Source organism: Callithrix jacchus, chromosome 13 (assembly GCF_049354715.1).
Source record: "Callithrix jacchus isolate 240 chromosome 13, calJac240_pri, whole genome shotgun sequence".
In the NCBI taxonomy this organism is placed as follows: Eukaryota; Metazoa; Chordata; class Mammalia; order Primates; family Cebidae; genus Callithrix; species Callithrix jacchus.
In genome coordinates, this window is record NC_133514.1 from 106,636,965 (window position 1) to 106,656,974 (window position 20,010).

At 39.1% G+C, this 20,010-nt stretch overlaps 1 protein-coding gene across 1 annotated transcript; it reads left to right on the plus strand.

The window, feature by feature from the left end:
• Nucleotides 1–461: 461 nt before the first annotated feature.
• SERPINB11 (serpin family B member 11) lies at nucleotides 462–19,165 on the plus strand. Its single transcript, XM_002757312.7, has 8 exons — nucleotides 462–508; nucleotides 7,542–7,727; nucleotides 8,692–8,751; nucleotides 10,232–10,360; nucleotides 12,610–12,727; nucleotides 15,229–15,371; nucleotides 16,052–16,207; nucleotides 18,254–19,165. Exons 2-8 carry the CDS (start codon nucleotides 7,560–7,562, stop codon nucleotides 18,656–18,658), a joined length of 1,179 nt encoding a protein of 392 aa, XP_002757358.3. The 5' UTR covers nucleotides 462–508; nucleotides 7,542–7,559; the 3' UTR covers nucleotides 18,659–19,165.
• The last annotated feature ends 845 nt before the right edge of the window (nucleotides 19,166–20,010 follow it).

The window sequence follows — 20,010 nt, forward strand, 5'->3', positions numbered from 1 at the left end:
GTTGAGTTGATGGCAATCTCTTTGACAGACAGCTTGTTTTTCTTGAATAGAAGCTAGACTTGTCAATGTTTTTCCTTACTAAAGCAGAAGGAGGTTAAGAACTGGGTGCTTCTCTGAAAAGCACTGGCCATCTCGGGAGTCTCTGCGAATCTCATTAGTAATTTTATTTTTATTTTTAAATTTTTTAAAATAGAGACCAGGGTCTCACTATGTTGCCCAGGCTGGTCCCAAACTCCTAGCTTGCCTCAAGCAATCCTCCCACCTGCTCCTTCTGAGGTGCTGGGATTGCCGGAGTGAGCCATCAAACTGGGCTCTGGAGATTTAAAGAAGCTCTTGATGAACTTCCTTTTCAGGGCTATACTTTTCAACCAGCAGGTGAAGAGCTGAATCACGAAGGACACAAATGAAAAGGGAGGGGCAAAATATGAAGGTTTTATATTTCCTTTTGAGCATGCAGCTCCAGTCTAACTTGCCACACTGTGAACTTCACCACTGGAAAGCAACAAAGGTAAGATACATGTTTCTTTACTTCGTTGTCTCAGCTGTGCTTGTTGTCGAAGGGAACAACAAATAAGAGTAAACCATGGCATTTGGACAGGTCGTGTAATGAAGCAAATGAAGGGGCAGCTTATTATTTGAGTGTGACTTTTGCTGAACCCTTGTTAAATGCATTAGCATGTTTGGGATCATTGATAGTGTGTATTTAAAAATCTTTGAGGCAGGCTGACTTGATTTCAGATATTTGAAATGTTTAGTAAAATGGGACTCTGTTGACATTTTCTACGTACTAATCTTTATTCAAGTCATGCCACAAGCTAGTCATGCATGTTGTGGCCTATGTATTGAAACACCCCTTAGCTCCTTAGAAGATCTCAACTTCACTACGCTAGCCTTACTAATCATCATGTGTTGGAGACAATTTCTTTCTTTTCCTGCCTTTCAGTTTCCTCTTACAGCTTTAAAATTAGTCTCCTAAGTAATATGTGTATTCTGTAAATGCAGGTAAAATGACATGGTTTTTATATATGTAAACATTCTCAAATTCCTACTACTTCTAGGAATAAGCTTATGTGAAATTCACTAAGTTGTAGGGCAGAGTGAAAGTAAAAGAATAGCTCTGATTTAGGGAAGGAGAGGCAGGTGCTAGATAAGTGGTCACAATAGAAGAGTCTCATGGAAGGGAAAGAACCTACATAGGGTGTGGTATAGATTGTAAGATGCTGGTGTCTTAGCCACCCTTGGAGATGTATTTCCTCCAAAGGGACAGGCCCAGATCTTCTATCCATTGCAGTCCTTTAGTGTCAGTATCCTATTCTAAGATGTGTTCCCTTCCACACATATCCCAAATAGAGTCTCTTCTGGAAATCCCTCTTCTCAACCTAGAAGGGCTACAGCATAGAATCCTTCTTTTCTGTCATAACAACTTCCAGATGACACGCCTCATTTCCTTGAAGAAGATTTTTTTCCAAGACACAGTCAACTTCCTTGCCACTTGTGTGGGGGCTGTTTTGGGGGTCCATACTTCTTTGATAAAATTCTGTGTGTCTTGGGACTTCTGCCTTCTATGAGGTCTGCTTCCATGAAATGGACTAGGCAACATTAACTAGACTTGAAGTTGTAAAACATCCAGAATATTGATTTCCCTAGTAAGTATTGATTCCTCGGTGAATGGGGAAGACTGACAATTTTACAGATGACTTTTCTCTGCCCTTAAAGAATGTTCAATTTAGTGAGGAAGACCAGTATATTCAATGAACGAAAATCTGTGAATTCATCCATACACACCTCTGCACATGCAAAGGCAATCACCAATATATAGAGGGAATTGTTAATAAAACCAGTTAAATATAACAGTCACATAGAAACTCCATTGTGAAAGATCTCTGCAAATGGCTAGAAAGGTGGAATTTTGGAAAAGGAATGAGGAAAGCTCATTCACTTTGGTGCTACATTAATAATATAACTAAAATTCTGTCTTGCCAATAAGCAAAGTTCATTTGATATTTAGCATATCTTTGGCAATACAGAGTTTTAACTATGTTACTAATTAAAATTTGAATTATTCTAATTCAAACTTTAATTAATTCAAAATTCATTTGAATTAATTATTATTATATATTGCCAATGATTTTTGAGAAAAACCTGAACCTGAAGCTAAAGTGTTCTTTTTTGGTACCATAAACTCAATGCTTGAAGAGCTGTAATATCTAACTGAAGTGAGGCAAACATCATCACTCATCCTGCAAGACTCAAGATTCTAAATAATACATATATACTCCCTGGAATATACGTGAACTCTGTAATTTAGCCATTTCCTCTGCAAAGAAATTCTCACGCAGCTGTGTAAGGGAATAGGTGTGCTGATGTTCATCATGGCACTGTTTGTGGTGGTATGAGGGAAGCCGTTTGGATATCTGCCACTGGCAAATGAATGTGGCGCAAGCAGAAGAATGCAGCAGTTAGAAGGCATGGACTGTATTCCCATAATAACATGGAAGGATCTTAAAAATCTAGTACAAAGTGAAAAGTATGTTGAAACTTATATTTATGTTTTTTTGAGACAGGGTCTCACTCTGTTGCCAAGGCTGGAGTGTTGCAATCACTGCTCACAGCAGCCTTGAACTCCTGGGCTCAAGCAATCCTCCCACCTACGCCTCCTGAGTAGCTGGGACTACAGGCATGTGCCTCCGTGACTGGATATTTTTTAAAATTTTTTGGAGAGATGGGGTTTTCGTCATGATGCCCAGGCTGGCTTCAAACTCCTGGGCTCAAGGTATCTACCTGTGTCGGCCTCCCAAAGCTTATGTTAAGTACTATCTAACATAACTTCATTTATGCAAATTTAAAAATGCATAAGATAAAGAAATCAATATTTTACAGGAACCCATAGAAATAAAAGAATATGCTTTAAACAAATTATAAGCGGTGTCTATGGTGGTGGAGAAGAAAGGAAATGAACTGGGTCAAAGGCCATAAGCAAATAAGAGAATGGCCTTGTAATCCAGGAATGGCTTATGCTGAGAACTGAAGCATGCAATGACCTCAACCTTGTATGCTTGTGGCTGTAAAAGAAGAAACAAACAGATAAACAGACTAATAAGAGTGCCTGGCACACATTAAGTGGCCTGTCAGTGTATTCCAAACTCTTTTCTCAGGTGCTCTAGTAACTGCAGGGCTACAGTGGCATGCGAACAGGCTATTTTATAGCTACAACATGACATAAGATAAATAAATTTACATTCCATTCCAGAATACAACTCCACTAGCTTACTTCATTCACTAACATGCAGACTACAGTATGAAGAGCAGCTGACTTGGATATACTTTACTATTGGAAGTGCTTTCATTATTAAAGTAATGAAACAAAGAGCTTTCACAGACACGGGTATTACTACATGTGTGACAGAGAGCTGTATTAAAACCACCTTGAAGGACAACATCCTGTCAAAGCTACACAATTGTATTTTAGCAAAGTAAGATTAGTAAAACCCTTCCGTTATATACTTTTAAAACTGTCAAAACCAAAGAAAGGTGTGGTCCGGGCCTGGTATAGTATAACTGCTGGGCCCTATTAGACTGTGCTGGGCTGCCTGAGAACTGGAAAACACAGCATCTACTCCTTAATGATTATTTTAAGGCAACTGGTTTTGATTACAGGATTTGTGAATTTTCCTATATAAATATCAGGGGCCATTTTTGTCTAAGTCCACAAGTCACATATATTCCCTTCTGGTCTCTCTCTGCCTGATTAAGGATGAAAAACATGACATGAATGCCTAAATTGATGACAAACAAGGACGTACCCCAGAGAACACATCTCCAGAAAGCTCAGCTCAGATATGCACTAACTCGAAATAAGACACTTTAGTAACTCAGATAAATATGTATTGGTGGGGATATGTATTGGCTTTTGTCATAGTGTCGTAGAGTGTATAGGCTTAGACTCAGATTCTAAAAGAGGGCAAAGCTGTAATCTAGAAGATGGGAGGTAAAAGAACAAAATATTCTGTATCCCAGGTGGACTAAACAAGGGAATAATGTGGCTATGCTACAGAAGGGGGGAAAGTGGAGTAAGTGGGCTAATTGGCCCTAGTGAACAAGGGTGAATACAGAAAAACCCTTGAAGTGAGTTAGAATGCTTTTAGCTGCAAGTAACAGAAGACTCAACTACAATGGCTTAAACAATAAGAAAAAAATTATTATTTCACATGAAAAGAAATCTCAAGCTAGGGCAGATCCAGGATTAGGTAATCCATTCACGCAATGGTGTGCCATCAAGGACCCAAGTTCTGTCCGTCCTTCCTCTCTGAAATCCTGGGTTATCCTCTTAGACTAGCTACCTCATGGTCACAAAATAGCTGCTGCAGTAGTAGTCACATGTAGATAACCCTTTTGTGAGAGGAAGAAGAGGCTGGTTTCCTTTTGTGGATCTCTTCATATCAGAAGCCTTTTCCAAAAGCCCTCCAGCAACATCTTCTGTCTTTCCAGTAAGACTTACGGTACCTTCTGACTCCTACACTAGAAACTTGGGGCATAGAATTCCCTCAACTGGCTTAGACTAATCCAGGCTTGTTCTTGGGGCCTGGGAAGGGTGAAGCCTCCTCTGAAGCCCATGGCTGCATGAAATCTGCATCAAAGCGGGTTCTCTTAGCACAAAACAACTGAGTGAAAGGGAAGGGCTGAGAAGTGGGCAGCCAACTTTTTTTTTCTTTAATATGTTGTCTGGGGAGAAAGAAGAAAAGGAGAGAGATTGAGAAATTGATTATCAGAAAGATGATATGACTTCTGACTGGGTGGCATGAAGACCCAATTCTATCATGAGCTATCTGGAGTGTGATCGCTGATTTCTCCTCAAGGGACTTGCAAAGCTTCCAAGGCCACAGTCCCGACTTTTTTCAGCTCTACTTCCCACCACTTTTGAACTCTTATTTCATGCATTTATAATATAAAATTTATCTTTCAGGTGTTTGAGGTTCTGCTCATACTATTCCTTCTAACAAGAGTGCTCTTCCTACATGCATATACTTGGATGATGCTTATTTCATTCTTCTAGAAGCAGCAGGGATATTTTCAGTAAGGTTAACTGTAACTCTTATCCTGGTTCTGTGTCTCTCCTCTCTCCTTTACCAGTATTCTGTGCACACCAGCATATCATGATGCTTACTGGATTGAAATTCCCTTCTTCATATCTTCCTTCTGTAAACATGTATAGAGTGGCTGTTCTATGGATAGGGCTTGTCTAGATGCTGGAATAAAACATAAAAACAAGTCCTTGTTCTAATGTACTATAGAGGGGAGGGAATCATATAATAAATACATGTGTAGTAAGCCCGGTGGTGGTATGTGCTACAGTAATGGAATGGAGGGATGTAGGCTGAGATTTCAAATAGAATGATCAGGGAGAGCCTTAGTAATGAGATGCTATCTGAACAGAGATGATTAAGTGGCTGGAATGAGCCATTCAGATATCTTCAGGAAGAACATCTTGGAAGAGGAATAGAAAGTGCAAATGCCTCGAGGTTGAATGTGCTTGTTATGCTGAAATGATGCAAGGGGGTGACATGGCTAAAGTGGAGTGAGCTGGTGGGAGAGTGGTAGGAGATGAAGTCTGACAGGTGGCCAGGGCCAGATCACAGAGGGTCTCGGTGGTCACAGTAAGCACTTTGGCTTCTTCTCTGAAAAAAAGGGAAGCCAGTGGAGTTTTTGAGCAGAGGAGTACATAACTAACTGATATTTAAAAAATACTAGTTGGGCCAGGCACTGTGGCTCATGCCTGTAATCCCAGCACTTTGGGAGGCTGAGGTGGGCTGATCATGAGGTCAAGAGATCGAGACCATCCTGGCAAACACGGTGAAACCCCATCTCTACTAAAAATAGAAAAATTAGCTGGGCGTGGTGACACATACCTGTAGTTCCAGCTACTTGGGAGGCTGAGGTAGGTGAATCACTTGAATCTGGGAGGCAGAGATTGCAGTGAGCCAAGATTTGCACCACTGCACTCCAGCCTGGTTACAGATTAAGACTCCATCTCAAAAAAATACAACAAACAAACAAACAAACAAACAAAAACAATGTAGTCTATCAAAGATATCATGGAGGAGGGTAAAGAATGGACTAGAAAGCAGTTAGGAGATTATTTCAGTAATTCAGGAGCACCTCTCATGCTATGAAAACTGGGGAGCATGAGAAATGTGCAGATAGGAAATATTTCCAAAGATGGGGAAAACAGGATTTTTTTCATTGACTGAATAAGAATGAGAAAGTGCTTATGGATGATCCCAAGGCTTTTAGCTTGAGAAAGCGGAAGAATGAAATTGTCATTTACAGAGGTAAAGAAGGCTGTGAGGGACACAGGCTGGAGAGAGGAGTTAGTAAGCCAAGCGTTTGCTTTTGGACACATTAAGTTTGAGATATATATATATTAGACATCCAAGTGGAGATTGAGTAGGTAGTTGGTTATGGGTTTGGAATTCAAAGGCAGCAGAAATACGGGAGCTAACAGCATATTAGTGACATTGGAGGCATGAGGTTGAATGAGATCACCTGGGGTATGAGTGTTCATAGATGAGCATTCTGTTGTATTTTGACGTCTAGAGGTTGAAAATTGAGAGAGATTCTGCATAAGAGATGGAGAAGGAGCAGTCAAGGAGGCAGGCCATGAACCAAGGGAGGATGATGACCCAGAAGTTAAAAGAAGAAAGTATTTGATGGCAATGAGGCGCTTGAAGAATGGAGCCTCCCTGAGAGCAGAAACTGTTCTTGATCATTTATGCATCCATAGCCCTCTACACTTTGTGCTGCTCAATCAATGTCTGTGGAACTGAATAGAATGAATTCTTCTTTCCTGACATATTCTTGTCCTAAGAGAACACATATTCCAGTACCGTTTTTTCTCTTGGATTTTCCTTTTCCATTTCTATTTTCATAAACATGATGGCTGTGGTCTCAGAGCTGAGGGCTCTGACCACTTTCTTGTGGCAGAACCTACTTGTTAGTATTGTCTTGCTTTCATGGAGGGTACACGGAATGAGGTCTCACTGAGGAGATAAAAATGTGCAGGGAAATTTGCAAGTGCTGTCAACTTGTTTCTGCAAAAATGACTGGGATGGAGATGTTCTCCTCCTGTGACACTGCAAAAGTGGATAGTCTAGTGGGAAAGTATCTTGATTGGCTGATCTTGTGCAGCTCAAGATTCTTTCTGCACAAATTCCAGGAAGAGGAATGCCTTAAAGTATGGAAATTCAGAACACAAAGATCCAATTCCTTTTGATCTTTTGCTCCAGAACAATTATAGATCATTTAAAAATATACACCAATGATAGTAAGATAGATTTTAACTGTTGGCTGAAGGAATAGTAAATCTTCTATTCGTTAGACTCTAAAACTACTGTGAATTCCCCACTCTAGCATTTACTAATTTCTCAGAAATTGTGATAAGGGTGTGCCCTGATACTTAAACTCACGAAATGTAATAACTGAACTCCAGATCCTATTTGTAATTTCAAGTGATGTTCTGATCATTTTTTCCCTTCTGTTCTCAGGCAGTTGTTGGCATAAAAATGGGTTCTCTCAGCACAGCTAATGTTGAATTTTGCCTTGATGTGTTCAAAGAGCTCAACAGTAACAACATAGGAGATAACATCTTCTTTTCCCCGCTGAGTCTACTTTATGCTCTAAGCATGGTCCTCCTTGGTGCCAGGGGAGAGAGTGCAGAGCAATTGGAGAAGGTATGGAATTCCATAGAGATTTGCCCAGGGCCCAGGAGTTTTTAGGGGTAGCCAAATGAATTCTATGTTTATATTAAGAAAACCGCCATCTTGGGAGAGACAAAAACACATTGAGTAGAGCATATTTCTTAAAAATTGATAATGGTCTGATTAATTTAGTATGCTGTGGTACAAATAATGTAATACATACTCTCTTCCCTACTATCAGTGGTACCACAAATAAATCCCTGCAGCTTACTTTTAGAGTCCCTTCTTTCAGTGATTTAAATGTGACAGAGGTACTATTATTGTTCTCTAGAAGGTTAAATTGATAATAAACGTAATGCCATTTTAGGCATTACCAAGTTTAAAAAATTTTTCATGATTACATTTGAACTTCATAACAGTTAGGGATTGTTATCCACACCTTACAGATTGAAAAACTGAGACTCAGAAAGGAAAGGTGACGTTTCAGGTTATATAGGCTAACATTAGAGATTTTTCCGTTAGCTATATTTTTATTGCAATGAAAAGTAGAGGAGAATGTCACTTAACAACTCGTAGGATACTTGCAAATCTTCTTATTGTTTGTGCTGGGAAACCATGTAAGGTCTTACATAGCCCCAGATGGGTACTGTCCTAGTTAACAGACTAAGAACAGTAGGGACGGAAGGGTCTAGTGGATAAGAGATTAGTCCCTGGAGCTCGACAATGGTCTGAGGCAAGCTGCTTGATCTCTCTTGGACTTATTAATAGCTTCCCTAACATAAAATGAGGTAATAGTATCTACTCATAAAGTTGTTGGGAAGGTTAAATAAGATATGTAAAGACTTAGTTTAGGAGCTGAGTTTGGAAGATAACATTATTAAATGTTAGCTCTCACTATTGGTCTTGATCTAAAACAGAAAAATGGATACTTGAACTGCAACCTTTGCAGACCGTACATTTCTTCTGCTGCCAACAGATCTTTTTTTTTCTTTTCTAGGTGCTTCATTTTAATCATACTGTAGACTCATTAAAACAAGAGTTCAAGGACTCACCTAAGGTATGATAATATTATTGCTGAGCTGCCAAATGCTCTTTAACCTAAGAGAAGGATGAAATAATAGTCTGAGTGTTGAGTGGAAAAGCTCCTTCTTCTGCCCATGAGGAAACCGGCTTTGTGTCCCCCTTTAACTTTCCTGATGAAAACTACAGCCTGTAGAGTTTACTGTAATAATGATATGATAACAATAGCGATAATAAAGTTTCTTAGATTTTATTACCCGATTTACTACCATCCTTACTCAAACATTTTTGGTCCTATATGGATGGTGTCTCATGTTGAGTCTGCGAGTCTTGTCTATGTGGTGTTAGACTTTTCTCTCTAGAGTGGGGACTGATAAAGGATCGTGCTGCTTGGCCGTATAATTATATGCTGGGAAAACATGGCTTGATGCTGTCTAACCCACATGCTCTGAGACTATGGACTCCAGTTTTTTCCAGTAAAAGGATTCATTTTGACATCAAAATTATATAGATCTCCTATATGAAAATACTTCTGTTTGATTGTGATTGGTTGAGAAAATACATAAATGCATACAGACTCATAGAACACCAGCTTCACCGAACCCAATTTACTATTTTGTTTTTTTGAGACAGAGTTTTGCTCTTGTTACCCAGGCTAGAGTGCAATGTCGCGATCTTGGCTCATCGCAACCTCTGCCTCCTGGGATCAGGCAATTCTTCTGCCTCAGCCTCCCGAGTAGCTGGGATTACAGGCACGCGCTACCATGCCCAGCTAATTTTTTGTATTTTTAGTAGAGACGGGGTTTCACCATGTTGACCAGGATGGTCTCGATCTCTTGACCTCGTGATCCACCTGCCTCGGCCTCCCAAAGTGCTGGGATTACAGGCTTGAGCCACTGCGCCCGGCCCCCAATTTACTATTAAAATTTCAAAGTCCATGGTTTAGGAACCATTTGATTAGGGAATGCTTTAGGGATTATAGGCACATTTCCTATAATGTCCATAAATTCTTAGCCATCTTTCAAATACATCAAAGCTGCAGCTTAGCAGAATTGCTACCACTGAGGAGCAAATTAGTGTGTGAAGTCAGTTCAGTGAGGGGCTGAGCTATTTGATTAAATGACCACATGAAAAATGGAGGCGTAGGAAAAAGTGTGAGAAGAGAAATGATTCTGTAACTACAAAAGCAGCAATTACACTGGAATTATTGCCTGAACACCCCACTGGGATCTCTTTATTTATGAAAACTGCCTTTGAATCAAATCATTAGTACCAATAAGTAAACATTTATTATGCAGTAACTTATAATTCTGCACACAGACTGCAACCAAACTTACAGAGTGGTGAAATTAATGTGCTAGTCAAAATCCAAGGGAAAAAAATGCTTGAAACTCATTTCCTTATATTCACAGCCCATTTATTCAGAGGCAAACACCTTGGTCTCTAGATAGTTATCGCTCTCCAACGGCAAAAATCAAGCAATTTAATACACCATTCTTTGTTTACTAATGCTTCAGTGCTCTCAAGCTGGAGGAATTCATTCTGAGTTTGATGTCCTATTCTCTCAAATCAACCAGCCAGACTCTAACTATGCCCTCAGCGTTGCCAACAGACTTTACGGGACAAAGATGATGGTGTTCTATCAGGTAAGTCCATTTGGAAGAGTGACTTTCTTGGCACTCTCTGAATTTCATACCACAACATTGATGAAGAGTGAGAAGAGTCACATGACATTTATCATTAAGAGACTGACTTTGAGCTGACTTACAGTTTCAGTGAAATGGTTTTACTGAAACTCTCATGTAAAGTTCTAAACATCACATAAAAATGACTTTTGCGAGATCCCTAAGGGTGTCCAAGAACCAAGGTCAGGGATGAAGCACAAAACACAGTAGGTAAGAACCATCCCTGTGGACCAGAAGAAAAACAAGATCAATTCTTTGTATCTTTTTCAGAAGGTCTTAATAGTGGAATATCTAGAAGTCATTGAAAGTCCATTGGATTGTGAGCCAAGAGAAAGGAGTTCTGTTTCCAATTAGAATACATAACTTTGGGCAAGTTGCTTCTATCTTTAAGAGATTAGGCTTAGTTATGTCTAGCTCCAATATTCTAACACCATTTTTGCCCTTTACCAACAGCACGGTCCTATGTAGCTTTATTGTTTACTCTGTGCCAGTCATTCTGCTTAACACATTACAGGCTTTATCTCCTATAATCCTCACATTGCGCTAAGATATGGGTATAAAATTTGCATTAATTCTACATACACACTGTGAAGCAGATTCTGAAAAGTCAGCTTGACAAAGGTCACAGAGATACTTAAATGGCAAAGCCTGGATTTGACCCCTATCCAAATCCATCCTCCTGTTTTTAATTGCTACATCATCCTGCTGTGATTGAGGTGAAATACAAGCTTTTGTTTGACCAGGGTTATTTAAATGCCAGCTGGGTGAAGCTGGATGAAACCATGAATTTCTAATGTTCTTCCCTGGCCTGGCTTATCAGGTTATGTCTTGGATGTGCTAAGTTTCTGACAGTCAGAATATTTACAGCTTGGGGTAGACATTATAGATGTTTAGAGTGTATTTTCTTTTACTGCTCTGTAAACATAGGGAATGATTTGTGGAGAATGTCTAGAGGGGTGGGAATTAACAATCATGGTCTTTTGAGTTGAGGTGCCTTCTCTCATGACTTTGCCTTCTCAAAACAGTGACCCAGACATAACAGTAGATAAATGTAGATTTGGGATGATCATGATGGCATTTGTTCCTAAAGTCAGAAGGTCCTCATTCACATCATAAAGATTGTCTTGAACTATGTCATGAGAGAGACCTTGTTATTTCAGGATTCTGGCTGGAAAAATTTTCATTTTCTGGGCTATGGAGAGTTACTTAAGGTCGTTTCGATCACAATTGGATCCAGCTCAGGACAAGATTCATGCTGAGGCCCAGACTTTGCTCGTAGTTAAGCTTTGTTTTTCTTCTATGCTAGACATATCTTCCATATTTCAAAGTCTTGTATCATCCTATTAAGTTCATGATGGGCACTGGGCCCACTGGGCTATGGAGGTGTGCTCCTGAGGTCTCAGGAATTGAATCATGGCAACCTCATTTGGGTCCATGTAGATTTCACTGTTGTTTTGACAGAAAGGCAATAGAAAATCTCCCGTTGTATAAAAATCTAGGGTCATGGGTGGTCATCAATGGTGGCTCCAGAATGCTACACAGGAGGGGCTTGGGAGTAAGAATTTTTGGTTAAAAGAAAAGGTAATTTATTTATGCTGAGTTTGCACACCACTTTCACTTGGATAATATGTTTTAGGTGAACAAAATAATACATTTTTTAGGATAATTTTGTTCACAACTTACATACATTTGACAGAAATGCCAAGTATCTACATCAGATCATGTTTTTATTATTAATTCTATTTATGGTAGCTTTTGAGGAGATTGATATATATCATGGGAGAAACCTTCTGTTAGATCTCAGAAAGGCAAGTCACTGAACTACTCGACTTCTCAGTTTTCCTGTCTGTAACCTGAGAGCAGTAACTCCCATGTCTGCTTTGAAGAGGAAAGAGTAGGAATAGAGTCAGAAGGTGCTCCTTGTATTGCAGTTTGTCATTTTGCTTTGAACACTTTAGAACCAAGAAAGCCGATCATATGACAGAAGTAACAACAAAAGGTTTCCGAACATTCCTTTTAGAAAAGTTTTGGATTTTGTTAAATTTATTTGTTTTATTAAAAATAAGTATATACGGATCCTGCTTCCCCTCGACTTGTTTGTAGAAACTGCTTTTGCCTCTGCATTAGAAATTTAGAACACATCAAGATGTAGATTTTTGTTTTCCTTACACTGTTTTTGAATTGCTGTTCAATTATCATTTCTTTTACAGCAATATTTAAGCTGTTCTGAGAAATGGTATCAAGCCAGGTTGCAAACTGTGGATTTTGAACAGTCTACAGAAGAAACGAGGAAAACAATTAATGCTTGGGTTGAAAATAAAACTAATGGTAAGGATAAGTCAATATGTGTCTCCAATCTCTGTCTGTGTTGTGTTGATAAGCTACCTGAGTTGGCTTGCTAACGAGGAAGCTGGCTGAAGCCCCGTACCTGACGCAGGCAGATCATCAAGAAAGGAATGGGCCATATTTTAAAATCCCCCTTACAATCAGGTGTTCTATAATCTATACAAAGTGACTTTGAGAGTGAACGCCATTTCTGTTTCATAAATGTGTGGTCCATTCTGCAATTAAAATTAATTAAATTTAAATTTACTTTTCACAATTAAAACACCTATATATATTGATAAATATTTCTTAAATGGCACACTATATATTTGTTACGAAGGATATATTTATTTTTTAAAATTTAGAAACATTTGGTTAAGGAAAAATTTTAGGGCTATACAAAGGTAGAGAGAATATGTAATGAACCCTGTTTACCCGTCCGTCACTCAACTGTAATAGCTCTCACTAAGGGCGGGTCTCATTCATGTAATCTCTCACCCTTTCTCCAACACCTCCTTAAGATTACATTGCAGTAAATTCTAGATACTATCTCATTTTCCTACACATATTTCACTTTGTTTTTCTCAAAAACCACATGATTATCTCAATAGACGTAGAGAAGGCCTTCGACCAAATTCAACAGCCTTTAAGCTAAAAGCTCTCAATAAACTAGGTATCGATGGAATGTATCTCAAAATAATAAGAGCTATTTATGACAAACTCACAGCCAATATCATAAAGAACGGGCAAAAACTGGAAGCATTCCCTTTGACAACTGGTACAAGACGAGGATGCCCTCTCCCACCACTCCTATTCAACATGATATTGGAGGTTCTGGCCAGGGCAGTCAGGCAAGAAAAAGAAATAAAGGGTATTCAATTAGGAAAAGAGAAAGTCAAATTGTTTCTATTTGCAGACGACATTATTGTATATTTATAAGACCCCGTCATCTCAGCCGAAAATCTCCATAAGCTAATACGCAACTTCAGCAAAGTCTCAGGATACAAAATCAATGTGCAAAAATCACAAGCATTTCTATACACCAATAACAGACACACAGAGAGCCAAATCATGAGTGAATTGCTCACAATTGCTACAAAGAGAATAAAATACCTAGGAATATATATATTTTCATATCTGTTAATTTACTTAGCACAGTGGTGTCAAAAATGCCTTGTCTCTTGTGCTAACTCTAATCTGCTGGTAGTAGCTGCTTGGGAAGTCCGTACTGAGAGTCTGAGGCTTAAACTTAGGTTACTTGAAAAAGCCCACAATTGAGTCAGTAGACACTAACTCTGTGACAGTAGAGATTTTTGTCTGTTTCATTTTGTGTTATAGTCTGGATTTAGGGCTACAGTGCGTGGAACAGTGCCCAGCATTTAGAAAATGCTTAATTGTTTTTGGCATGAATGAAAAGATGATTAGTGTTATCTGACATGGGTATGTATTAGGGAGTCACATGTTATATATTTATGTAGAATATTACTGTTATTTCATCATTTGTTTATATTTTTATTTACCATTTAATTCAAAAATATACACTGTACACTTAAAGTTAGATATTGCCATCACATGCTAGGATTGTTAGGCGTAGAAGTTCAATGAAAATTAAAACCTTCATGAAGCTTAAAGTTGTCTTTCAGATATTCCTATGTTTCGAATTGTAAAAGAATTTTACAATTCTACGTTCCAAAAAGGTGTTAATACATTGCAATGTACCAAAATGCACCAACAGGGCTGATGTTTAATTTTGATCAGTTTAGTTATAGAGCAATTCCTGGCATAATTTTATGAATCATGATATTCAGATATGTGTTTACTTTAAGTGTCATTGTATATTTGTGCATTGAAAGAATAAGTATTTTAAATACTAAACACTAGGAGCCCAAATAGCATTATAACTTCATTACTGTAGAAAGATGTCCCCCAACTATCAAACAAACAGTACTTGTGTGTGTTTGTGCAAAATATCACTTCTGCCTCCACGTGGCTTTTTCATGTAAGAATAGCTTGTTCTCCACAAATACATTGTCCTGAAGGGCAGGGGCCATGCGTCTCCCCACTACCTTCACAGCCCCTGAGGTATAAAATAAGTATTTAAAAATACTTAACATATTTGCATGTCCTGAAGTGCTGGTAACTATAAAGTCTAGTAAAAATGAAAAGTAAGCCACAAGAAATTATTAAGTAATATTTAAATAAGGAATAATGTACAAGAAAGCCCTGGATATAACTAGGCATAAGACAAATTGATTTATCACTAATATACTAGCTACTCCCTGAATGCCATCTACTGATTAAATAACAAAGCATTCAATATGCTCTGAAATAAACTTCATTTGACAAAGAATGCTCCATGGCCAAGAGATGAAAGGAGTTCTTCTGGTATTTCAAATTTACGATTAATCTTAAAAAAGAAACGGCTCTAAATTTCTTAGGACTCTTCAACTCTCCACTGTCAATAAGTTAAAATCCAAATACAATTATCTTATTTTTTATACAAGGAAAAGTCACAAACCTCTTTGGAAAGGACACAATTGACCCTTCATCTGTACTGGTCTTGGTTAATGCCATCTATTTCAAAGGACAATGGCAAAATAAATTTCAAGAAAGAGAGACTATTAAAACCCCTTTTCAGCTAAGTGAGGTAAGTATTTTATTTTTGGACTGATGACAAATGTTGGAGAATACAGTAATCATTTAAGGACAATTTAGAAAGGTTTAGTGATTTAGTGAAAATATTGATCTAGGTTTCTGTTGGTTCTTTTTATTGTATTTTCTACAAATTTTCATTTTTCCTTTACTAAGTAACAATAGCTTTTATCACAGAGCACCCGCCTGGAGACTTGGGATACTAAGATTCTCTGGCAGAGAAGAAAACCCATTCTTCCCTTAATGTTCTATGGGTGCATTATTTCTATATATACAATGGTTATTTTCTCCATCAGCACACTAAAGCTATCTGCGTTATTTTTTTCTAGAGGGTTTCTTCAGGAAAGATTTAAAAAAATGATTTAATACTATATCATTTTTTTTTCCACAAAAATCCTGTTAGCTAGAAACCTGACTTTGTGTTTGGTAGACCAAGTTCCCTATACGTATTATTAGAACAATTCAGTCTCTAACCATGACTTATTCTAAATTTAAAAAATGGATAACCTTGCAAAGGGAAGTAACAAGGCATCTACTTTGTAGTTTCTATTTTACCCACCCCTTTAGAGTGTGTATGCAGATATTCATGTTATGCAAGGCAATCAGTATTCACACATGTGCACTCACATAATATGTAAGTATACTACCTAATTAAAATCTTTTTCCTCTTAACAGGGTAAAAATGTAACTGTGGAAATGATGTATCAGATTGGAACATTTAAACTGGCTTTGGTAAAGGAGCCACAGATGCAGGTTCTTGAGTTGCCATATGTGAACAACAAACTAAGCATGATTATTCTGCTTCCAGCAGGCACAGATAATCTAAAACAGGTAATACAGTTAAAGCACGTGTGCATGTTGATGCGCACACGCACGCGCGCGCACACACACACACACACACAGTGTAACTCATGACATCAGTGTAGTCATTGATTCACAATCTAGGCCTTAGTAGAATTGCCCCAGGGGCTGTGAAAGTAGTGGGGAGATGCATGGCCCCTGCCCTTCAGGACAATATATTTATGGAGAACAAGCTATTCTTACATGAAAAAGCCACATGAATGCAGAAGTGATATTTTGTACAAATATACACAAATACTGGTTGTTTGATAGTTGGGGACATCGTTCTGCAGTAATGAAGTTATAATGCTATTTGGGCTCCCAGTGTGCAGAAATCTGATTAAGCCATCTTACTCTCAGGGGCAGTGTTTCTGAGCCATTTGTAATGTACTTTCATGGGCTAACCATTTTCAACATCTCAGCTTTGTGGAGAAATGGGCACCACAGCCATTAAGAAGTGGTCAGGGTGGTGAAAGGAGTTTAGATCCATCCCCCTTTCCCCAGATGCAGCCAAAGCTGCCCAGCACAGAACGGGCTGTCCTTCTAACAGCTGAACTTCTTGGAGCCTGCAGAAGCTGATACACGCAGATGGGATGGCCACACAATTAGGAACTTCTAAGCCAGGGAGTGCTGGCTTGAGGCAAAAACACTGTTGCATAGGTGAGCAGGGTGTGTGTGTGTCAGGTGGTAGGGAAGGCTTCTTGAAAGAGCAGGGTCAGGACATAATCTGGATTAAGAAGTGAGATGGGTACCAATTGAGAAGGAGCTGTAGTAACAGCAGTGCAGCTGTGGCCATGAAAACAGGTATGATTCTGGTTGTGGTGTCAGAGGGAATCAGGTCCTGAGAGCCTGTGGTTGCCTGCAGTGAAAGATATTTGGAGACATAAAGCAGTTTGGGAGCAGTTTAGACTCTGCAAGAAGTTTTCTAGCAGCAGACTATGGGATTAGAATGAAGGTGTCGGAAAGGGTTTCCTAGTAGAGCAATTTCAGTGTGAGCTTTCCTGGATGAATTAGAATAGAATAGAAATAATAGAATAGAATAGAATAGAATAGAATAGAATAGAATAGAATAGAATAGAATAGAATAGAATAGAATAATAGAATCGCATCGCAGGGTCCCTGCTACACCAAGCAGAGCAAACAGCAAACAGCACTGCAAATGCCTTAAAGCAAGACAGCATGAGCTGTGCAACAAAGTCATGGTCTCTTGGATGTGGGCAGAAAAAGACAAAAGGAAAAGACACTTTGGAAGAAAAACCACCTTTACTTCATGGTGAATTTTATATTGTCATGGTAGGGAGTAGTTGCCAAAATAATTTTAAACTCTCCAAGTAGAAAGATGGGATGTGACACAGCATGGTGGTTTGGAGCTGTGGACAGGGCTGGCTGGAGAGTTCAGTGCTCAAGGGGGCATTTGAAAGGTTTACAAACAAATGATGAAACTGGATGGAGAATGAGAAGTTAGCTTGCTGAGGCTGCTTTGGGAAACCTGAGCATTGATGTGGGAGCTGACCTGCTGGGCAGAGGCGCAGGTGGCCCAAAGTTCAGCTTCAGGAGCAGCTACCAGAGACAGCAACAGAGAAGGGCATGAGAGGATGAAAGCTATCAGAGTGCATGGGAATCCTGGCATCAGGGATGCCAAACAAGAATCAAATTCATAAATGAGGGTGTCATGAAATTGTTCAGATATGAGAACCAAGAAGAAATAGTTGAGTCCACTGAGGAAACAGGACCATGATGACTTCACAGATGATAGAGGGAGAAGTCCATTGAAGTATGCATGCTGAGGAAATCGAGGGAGAAGACTGCAGGATACCTACTTCAAAAGACCAATTATCAAATTTGGATGAGAACCAGAAAACAGAAAAGGGAAAATGTGGTGAATGGTATGATTTTGTTCCCAGATAAGTAGACTGTATTAAAGGTAGAAAAAGTGATAAAATTAAACCATTCACATTGAGAATTAAAAAACAAATGACATCTAATGCAGAGGTCATGTGTTTGGCTCTGTGGGCTCATCTGTATTTTGTCTCTTAGATAGAAAAGCAGCTGAATTCGAAGATGTTTCATGAGTGGACCAACTCTTCTAACATGATGGAAAGAGAAGTTGAAGTACATCTCCCCCGGTTCAAACTTGAAATGAAGTATGAGCTAAATTCTCTGTTAAAATCTCTAGGGGTGACAGATATCTTCAACCAGGTCAAAGCTGATCTTTCTGGAATGTCACCAGCCAAGGGCCTATATCTATCAAAAGCCATCCACAAGTCATACCTGGATGTCAACGAAGAGGGCACGGAGGCAGCAGCAGCCACTGGGGACAGCATCGCTGTGAAAAGTCTACCCATGCGAGCTCAGTTCATGGCGAACCACCCCTTCCTGTTCTTTATAAGGCACACTGATACCAACATGATTCTATTCTGTGGCAAGCTTGCCTCTCCCTAATCAGATCGGGTTGAGCAAGGCTCAGAGTTGCAGAGGAGGTGCAGAGACAATCCTGTGACTATCCTACGACTAAAAAGCTTGTTCACACCTCACACACCTCTGTGCCTCAGTTTGCTCATCTGCAAAATAGGTCTAGGATCTCTTCCAACAATTTCATGAGTTGTGAACCTGAGGCTTTGTTAATCATAGAAGAAGGTGAGAAAGCCTTTCTGGCTTTCTTATCTGTGGTGTCTCAACTGAGTGCTGTAACATGATCAAGAACATAATCAGTGGCATGAGCAAGCCAATGAGTAAAATTTTAAGGGATTAGATTTTCTTGACTTGTGCATATATCAGTGAGATCTTGAATAAGCGATCTGACATCTCTACTTAAAGAAAACCAGCTGAAGGGCTTCAACTTTGCTTGAATTTTTAAATGTTTTACTTGCATATGTAAATAGAGCATGGTGAGTTTTAGTTCAAAATTCTGTGCTGAAAAATAATAAACCCATGAAATACCTTAAGCTCTGCGAAGACTTGTAATATATGGCAGCAATCAAATGGCTTATGAAAGGATACTTTGAATGTGGAGAAGTCAAATTCAGTCAATATTTTAGTGGAATTTTTGGCCAATTCCTTGACTTGAATTGAATTACACTACTGAATTGAATAATAGATTTTTCTCCTCCTCCTTCTCCGGCCCTTCCTCCTTTCTTCCCCTTTCTCTCCCTCCCTCCTTCCCTTCCTCCCTCCCTCTCCTCCTTTTTCTTTTCTTCTTCTTTCTCCTCCTCCTCTTCCTTCTTCCTTTCTTCTTTCTTCTCCTTCTCTTTCTCCTTCTTCTTCTTTCTCTTCTTCCTCCTCCTCTTCCTCTTTCTCCTCCTCCCCTTTCTGCTCTTTCTTGTACTCCCCCTTCTCTCACCTCCTTCTACCCACCCTTTTCTCCAGCAAGTAAAGGTGTAAAATAGCGAAAGACATAAGTCAATCAGAAGATTTTTGTTTTAAAGAAAGCTTCCTTTTATACTCAGGATAACATGAAGCAATAATCAGATAAGAGTGGCTATAAAACATGTACTGCCTTCTCAGTGCCTTCTTGGTGCATATTTTCTCCTGGAACGTCCTCAGAGGTCTGAGTAGTGCAGGAATCCCTCAGTTATACCTTCCCTAGTTCCATCTTACAAGAGCTGGCTTGAGTCAGCCATTGCTTCCCTCCTAGGTGACAGGCAACATTCTTTTAGGACAGATAGTGGTGGCAGTCACTGAAATCTGTTCCTTTCCCCTGGAGCATTGAAGAATATGGTCTACTTTAATCTTCAATAAGGATATTATAGAATTGCAAGCTTGCAACAATCTCAGCAAAGTGTAAGACTGAAGAA

Excerpts from the sequence above, each read along its gene's own strand:
- SERPINB11 (XM_002757312.7), top strand. The coding sequence starts at position 7,560 with ATGGGTTCTCTCAGCACAGCTAATGTTGAATTTTGCCTTGATGTGTTC. Across the intron at positions 12,728-15,228 it reads GGTTGAAAATAAAACTAATG|GAAAAGTCACAAACCTCTTT; the intron begins GTAAGGATAAGT and ends TTTTTATACAAG. Across the intron at positions 15,372-16,051 it reads CCCCTTTTCAGCTAAGTGAG|GGTAAAAATGTAACTGTGGA; the intron begins GTAAGTATTTTA and ends TCCTCTTAACAG.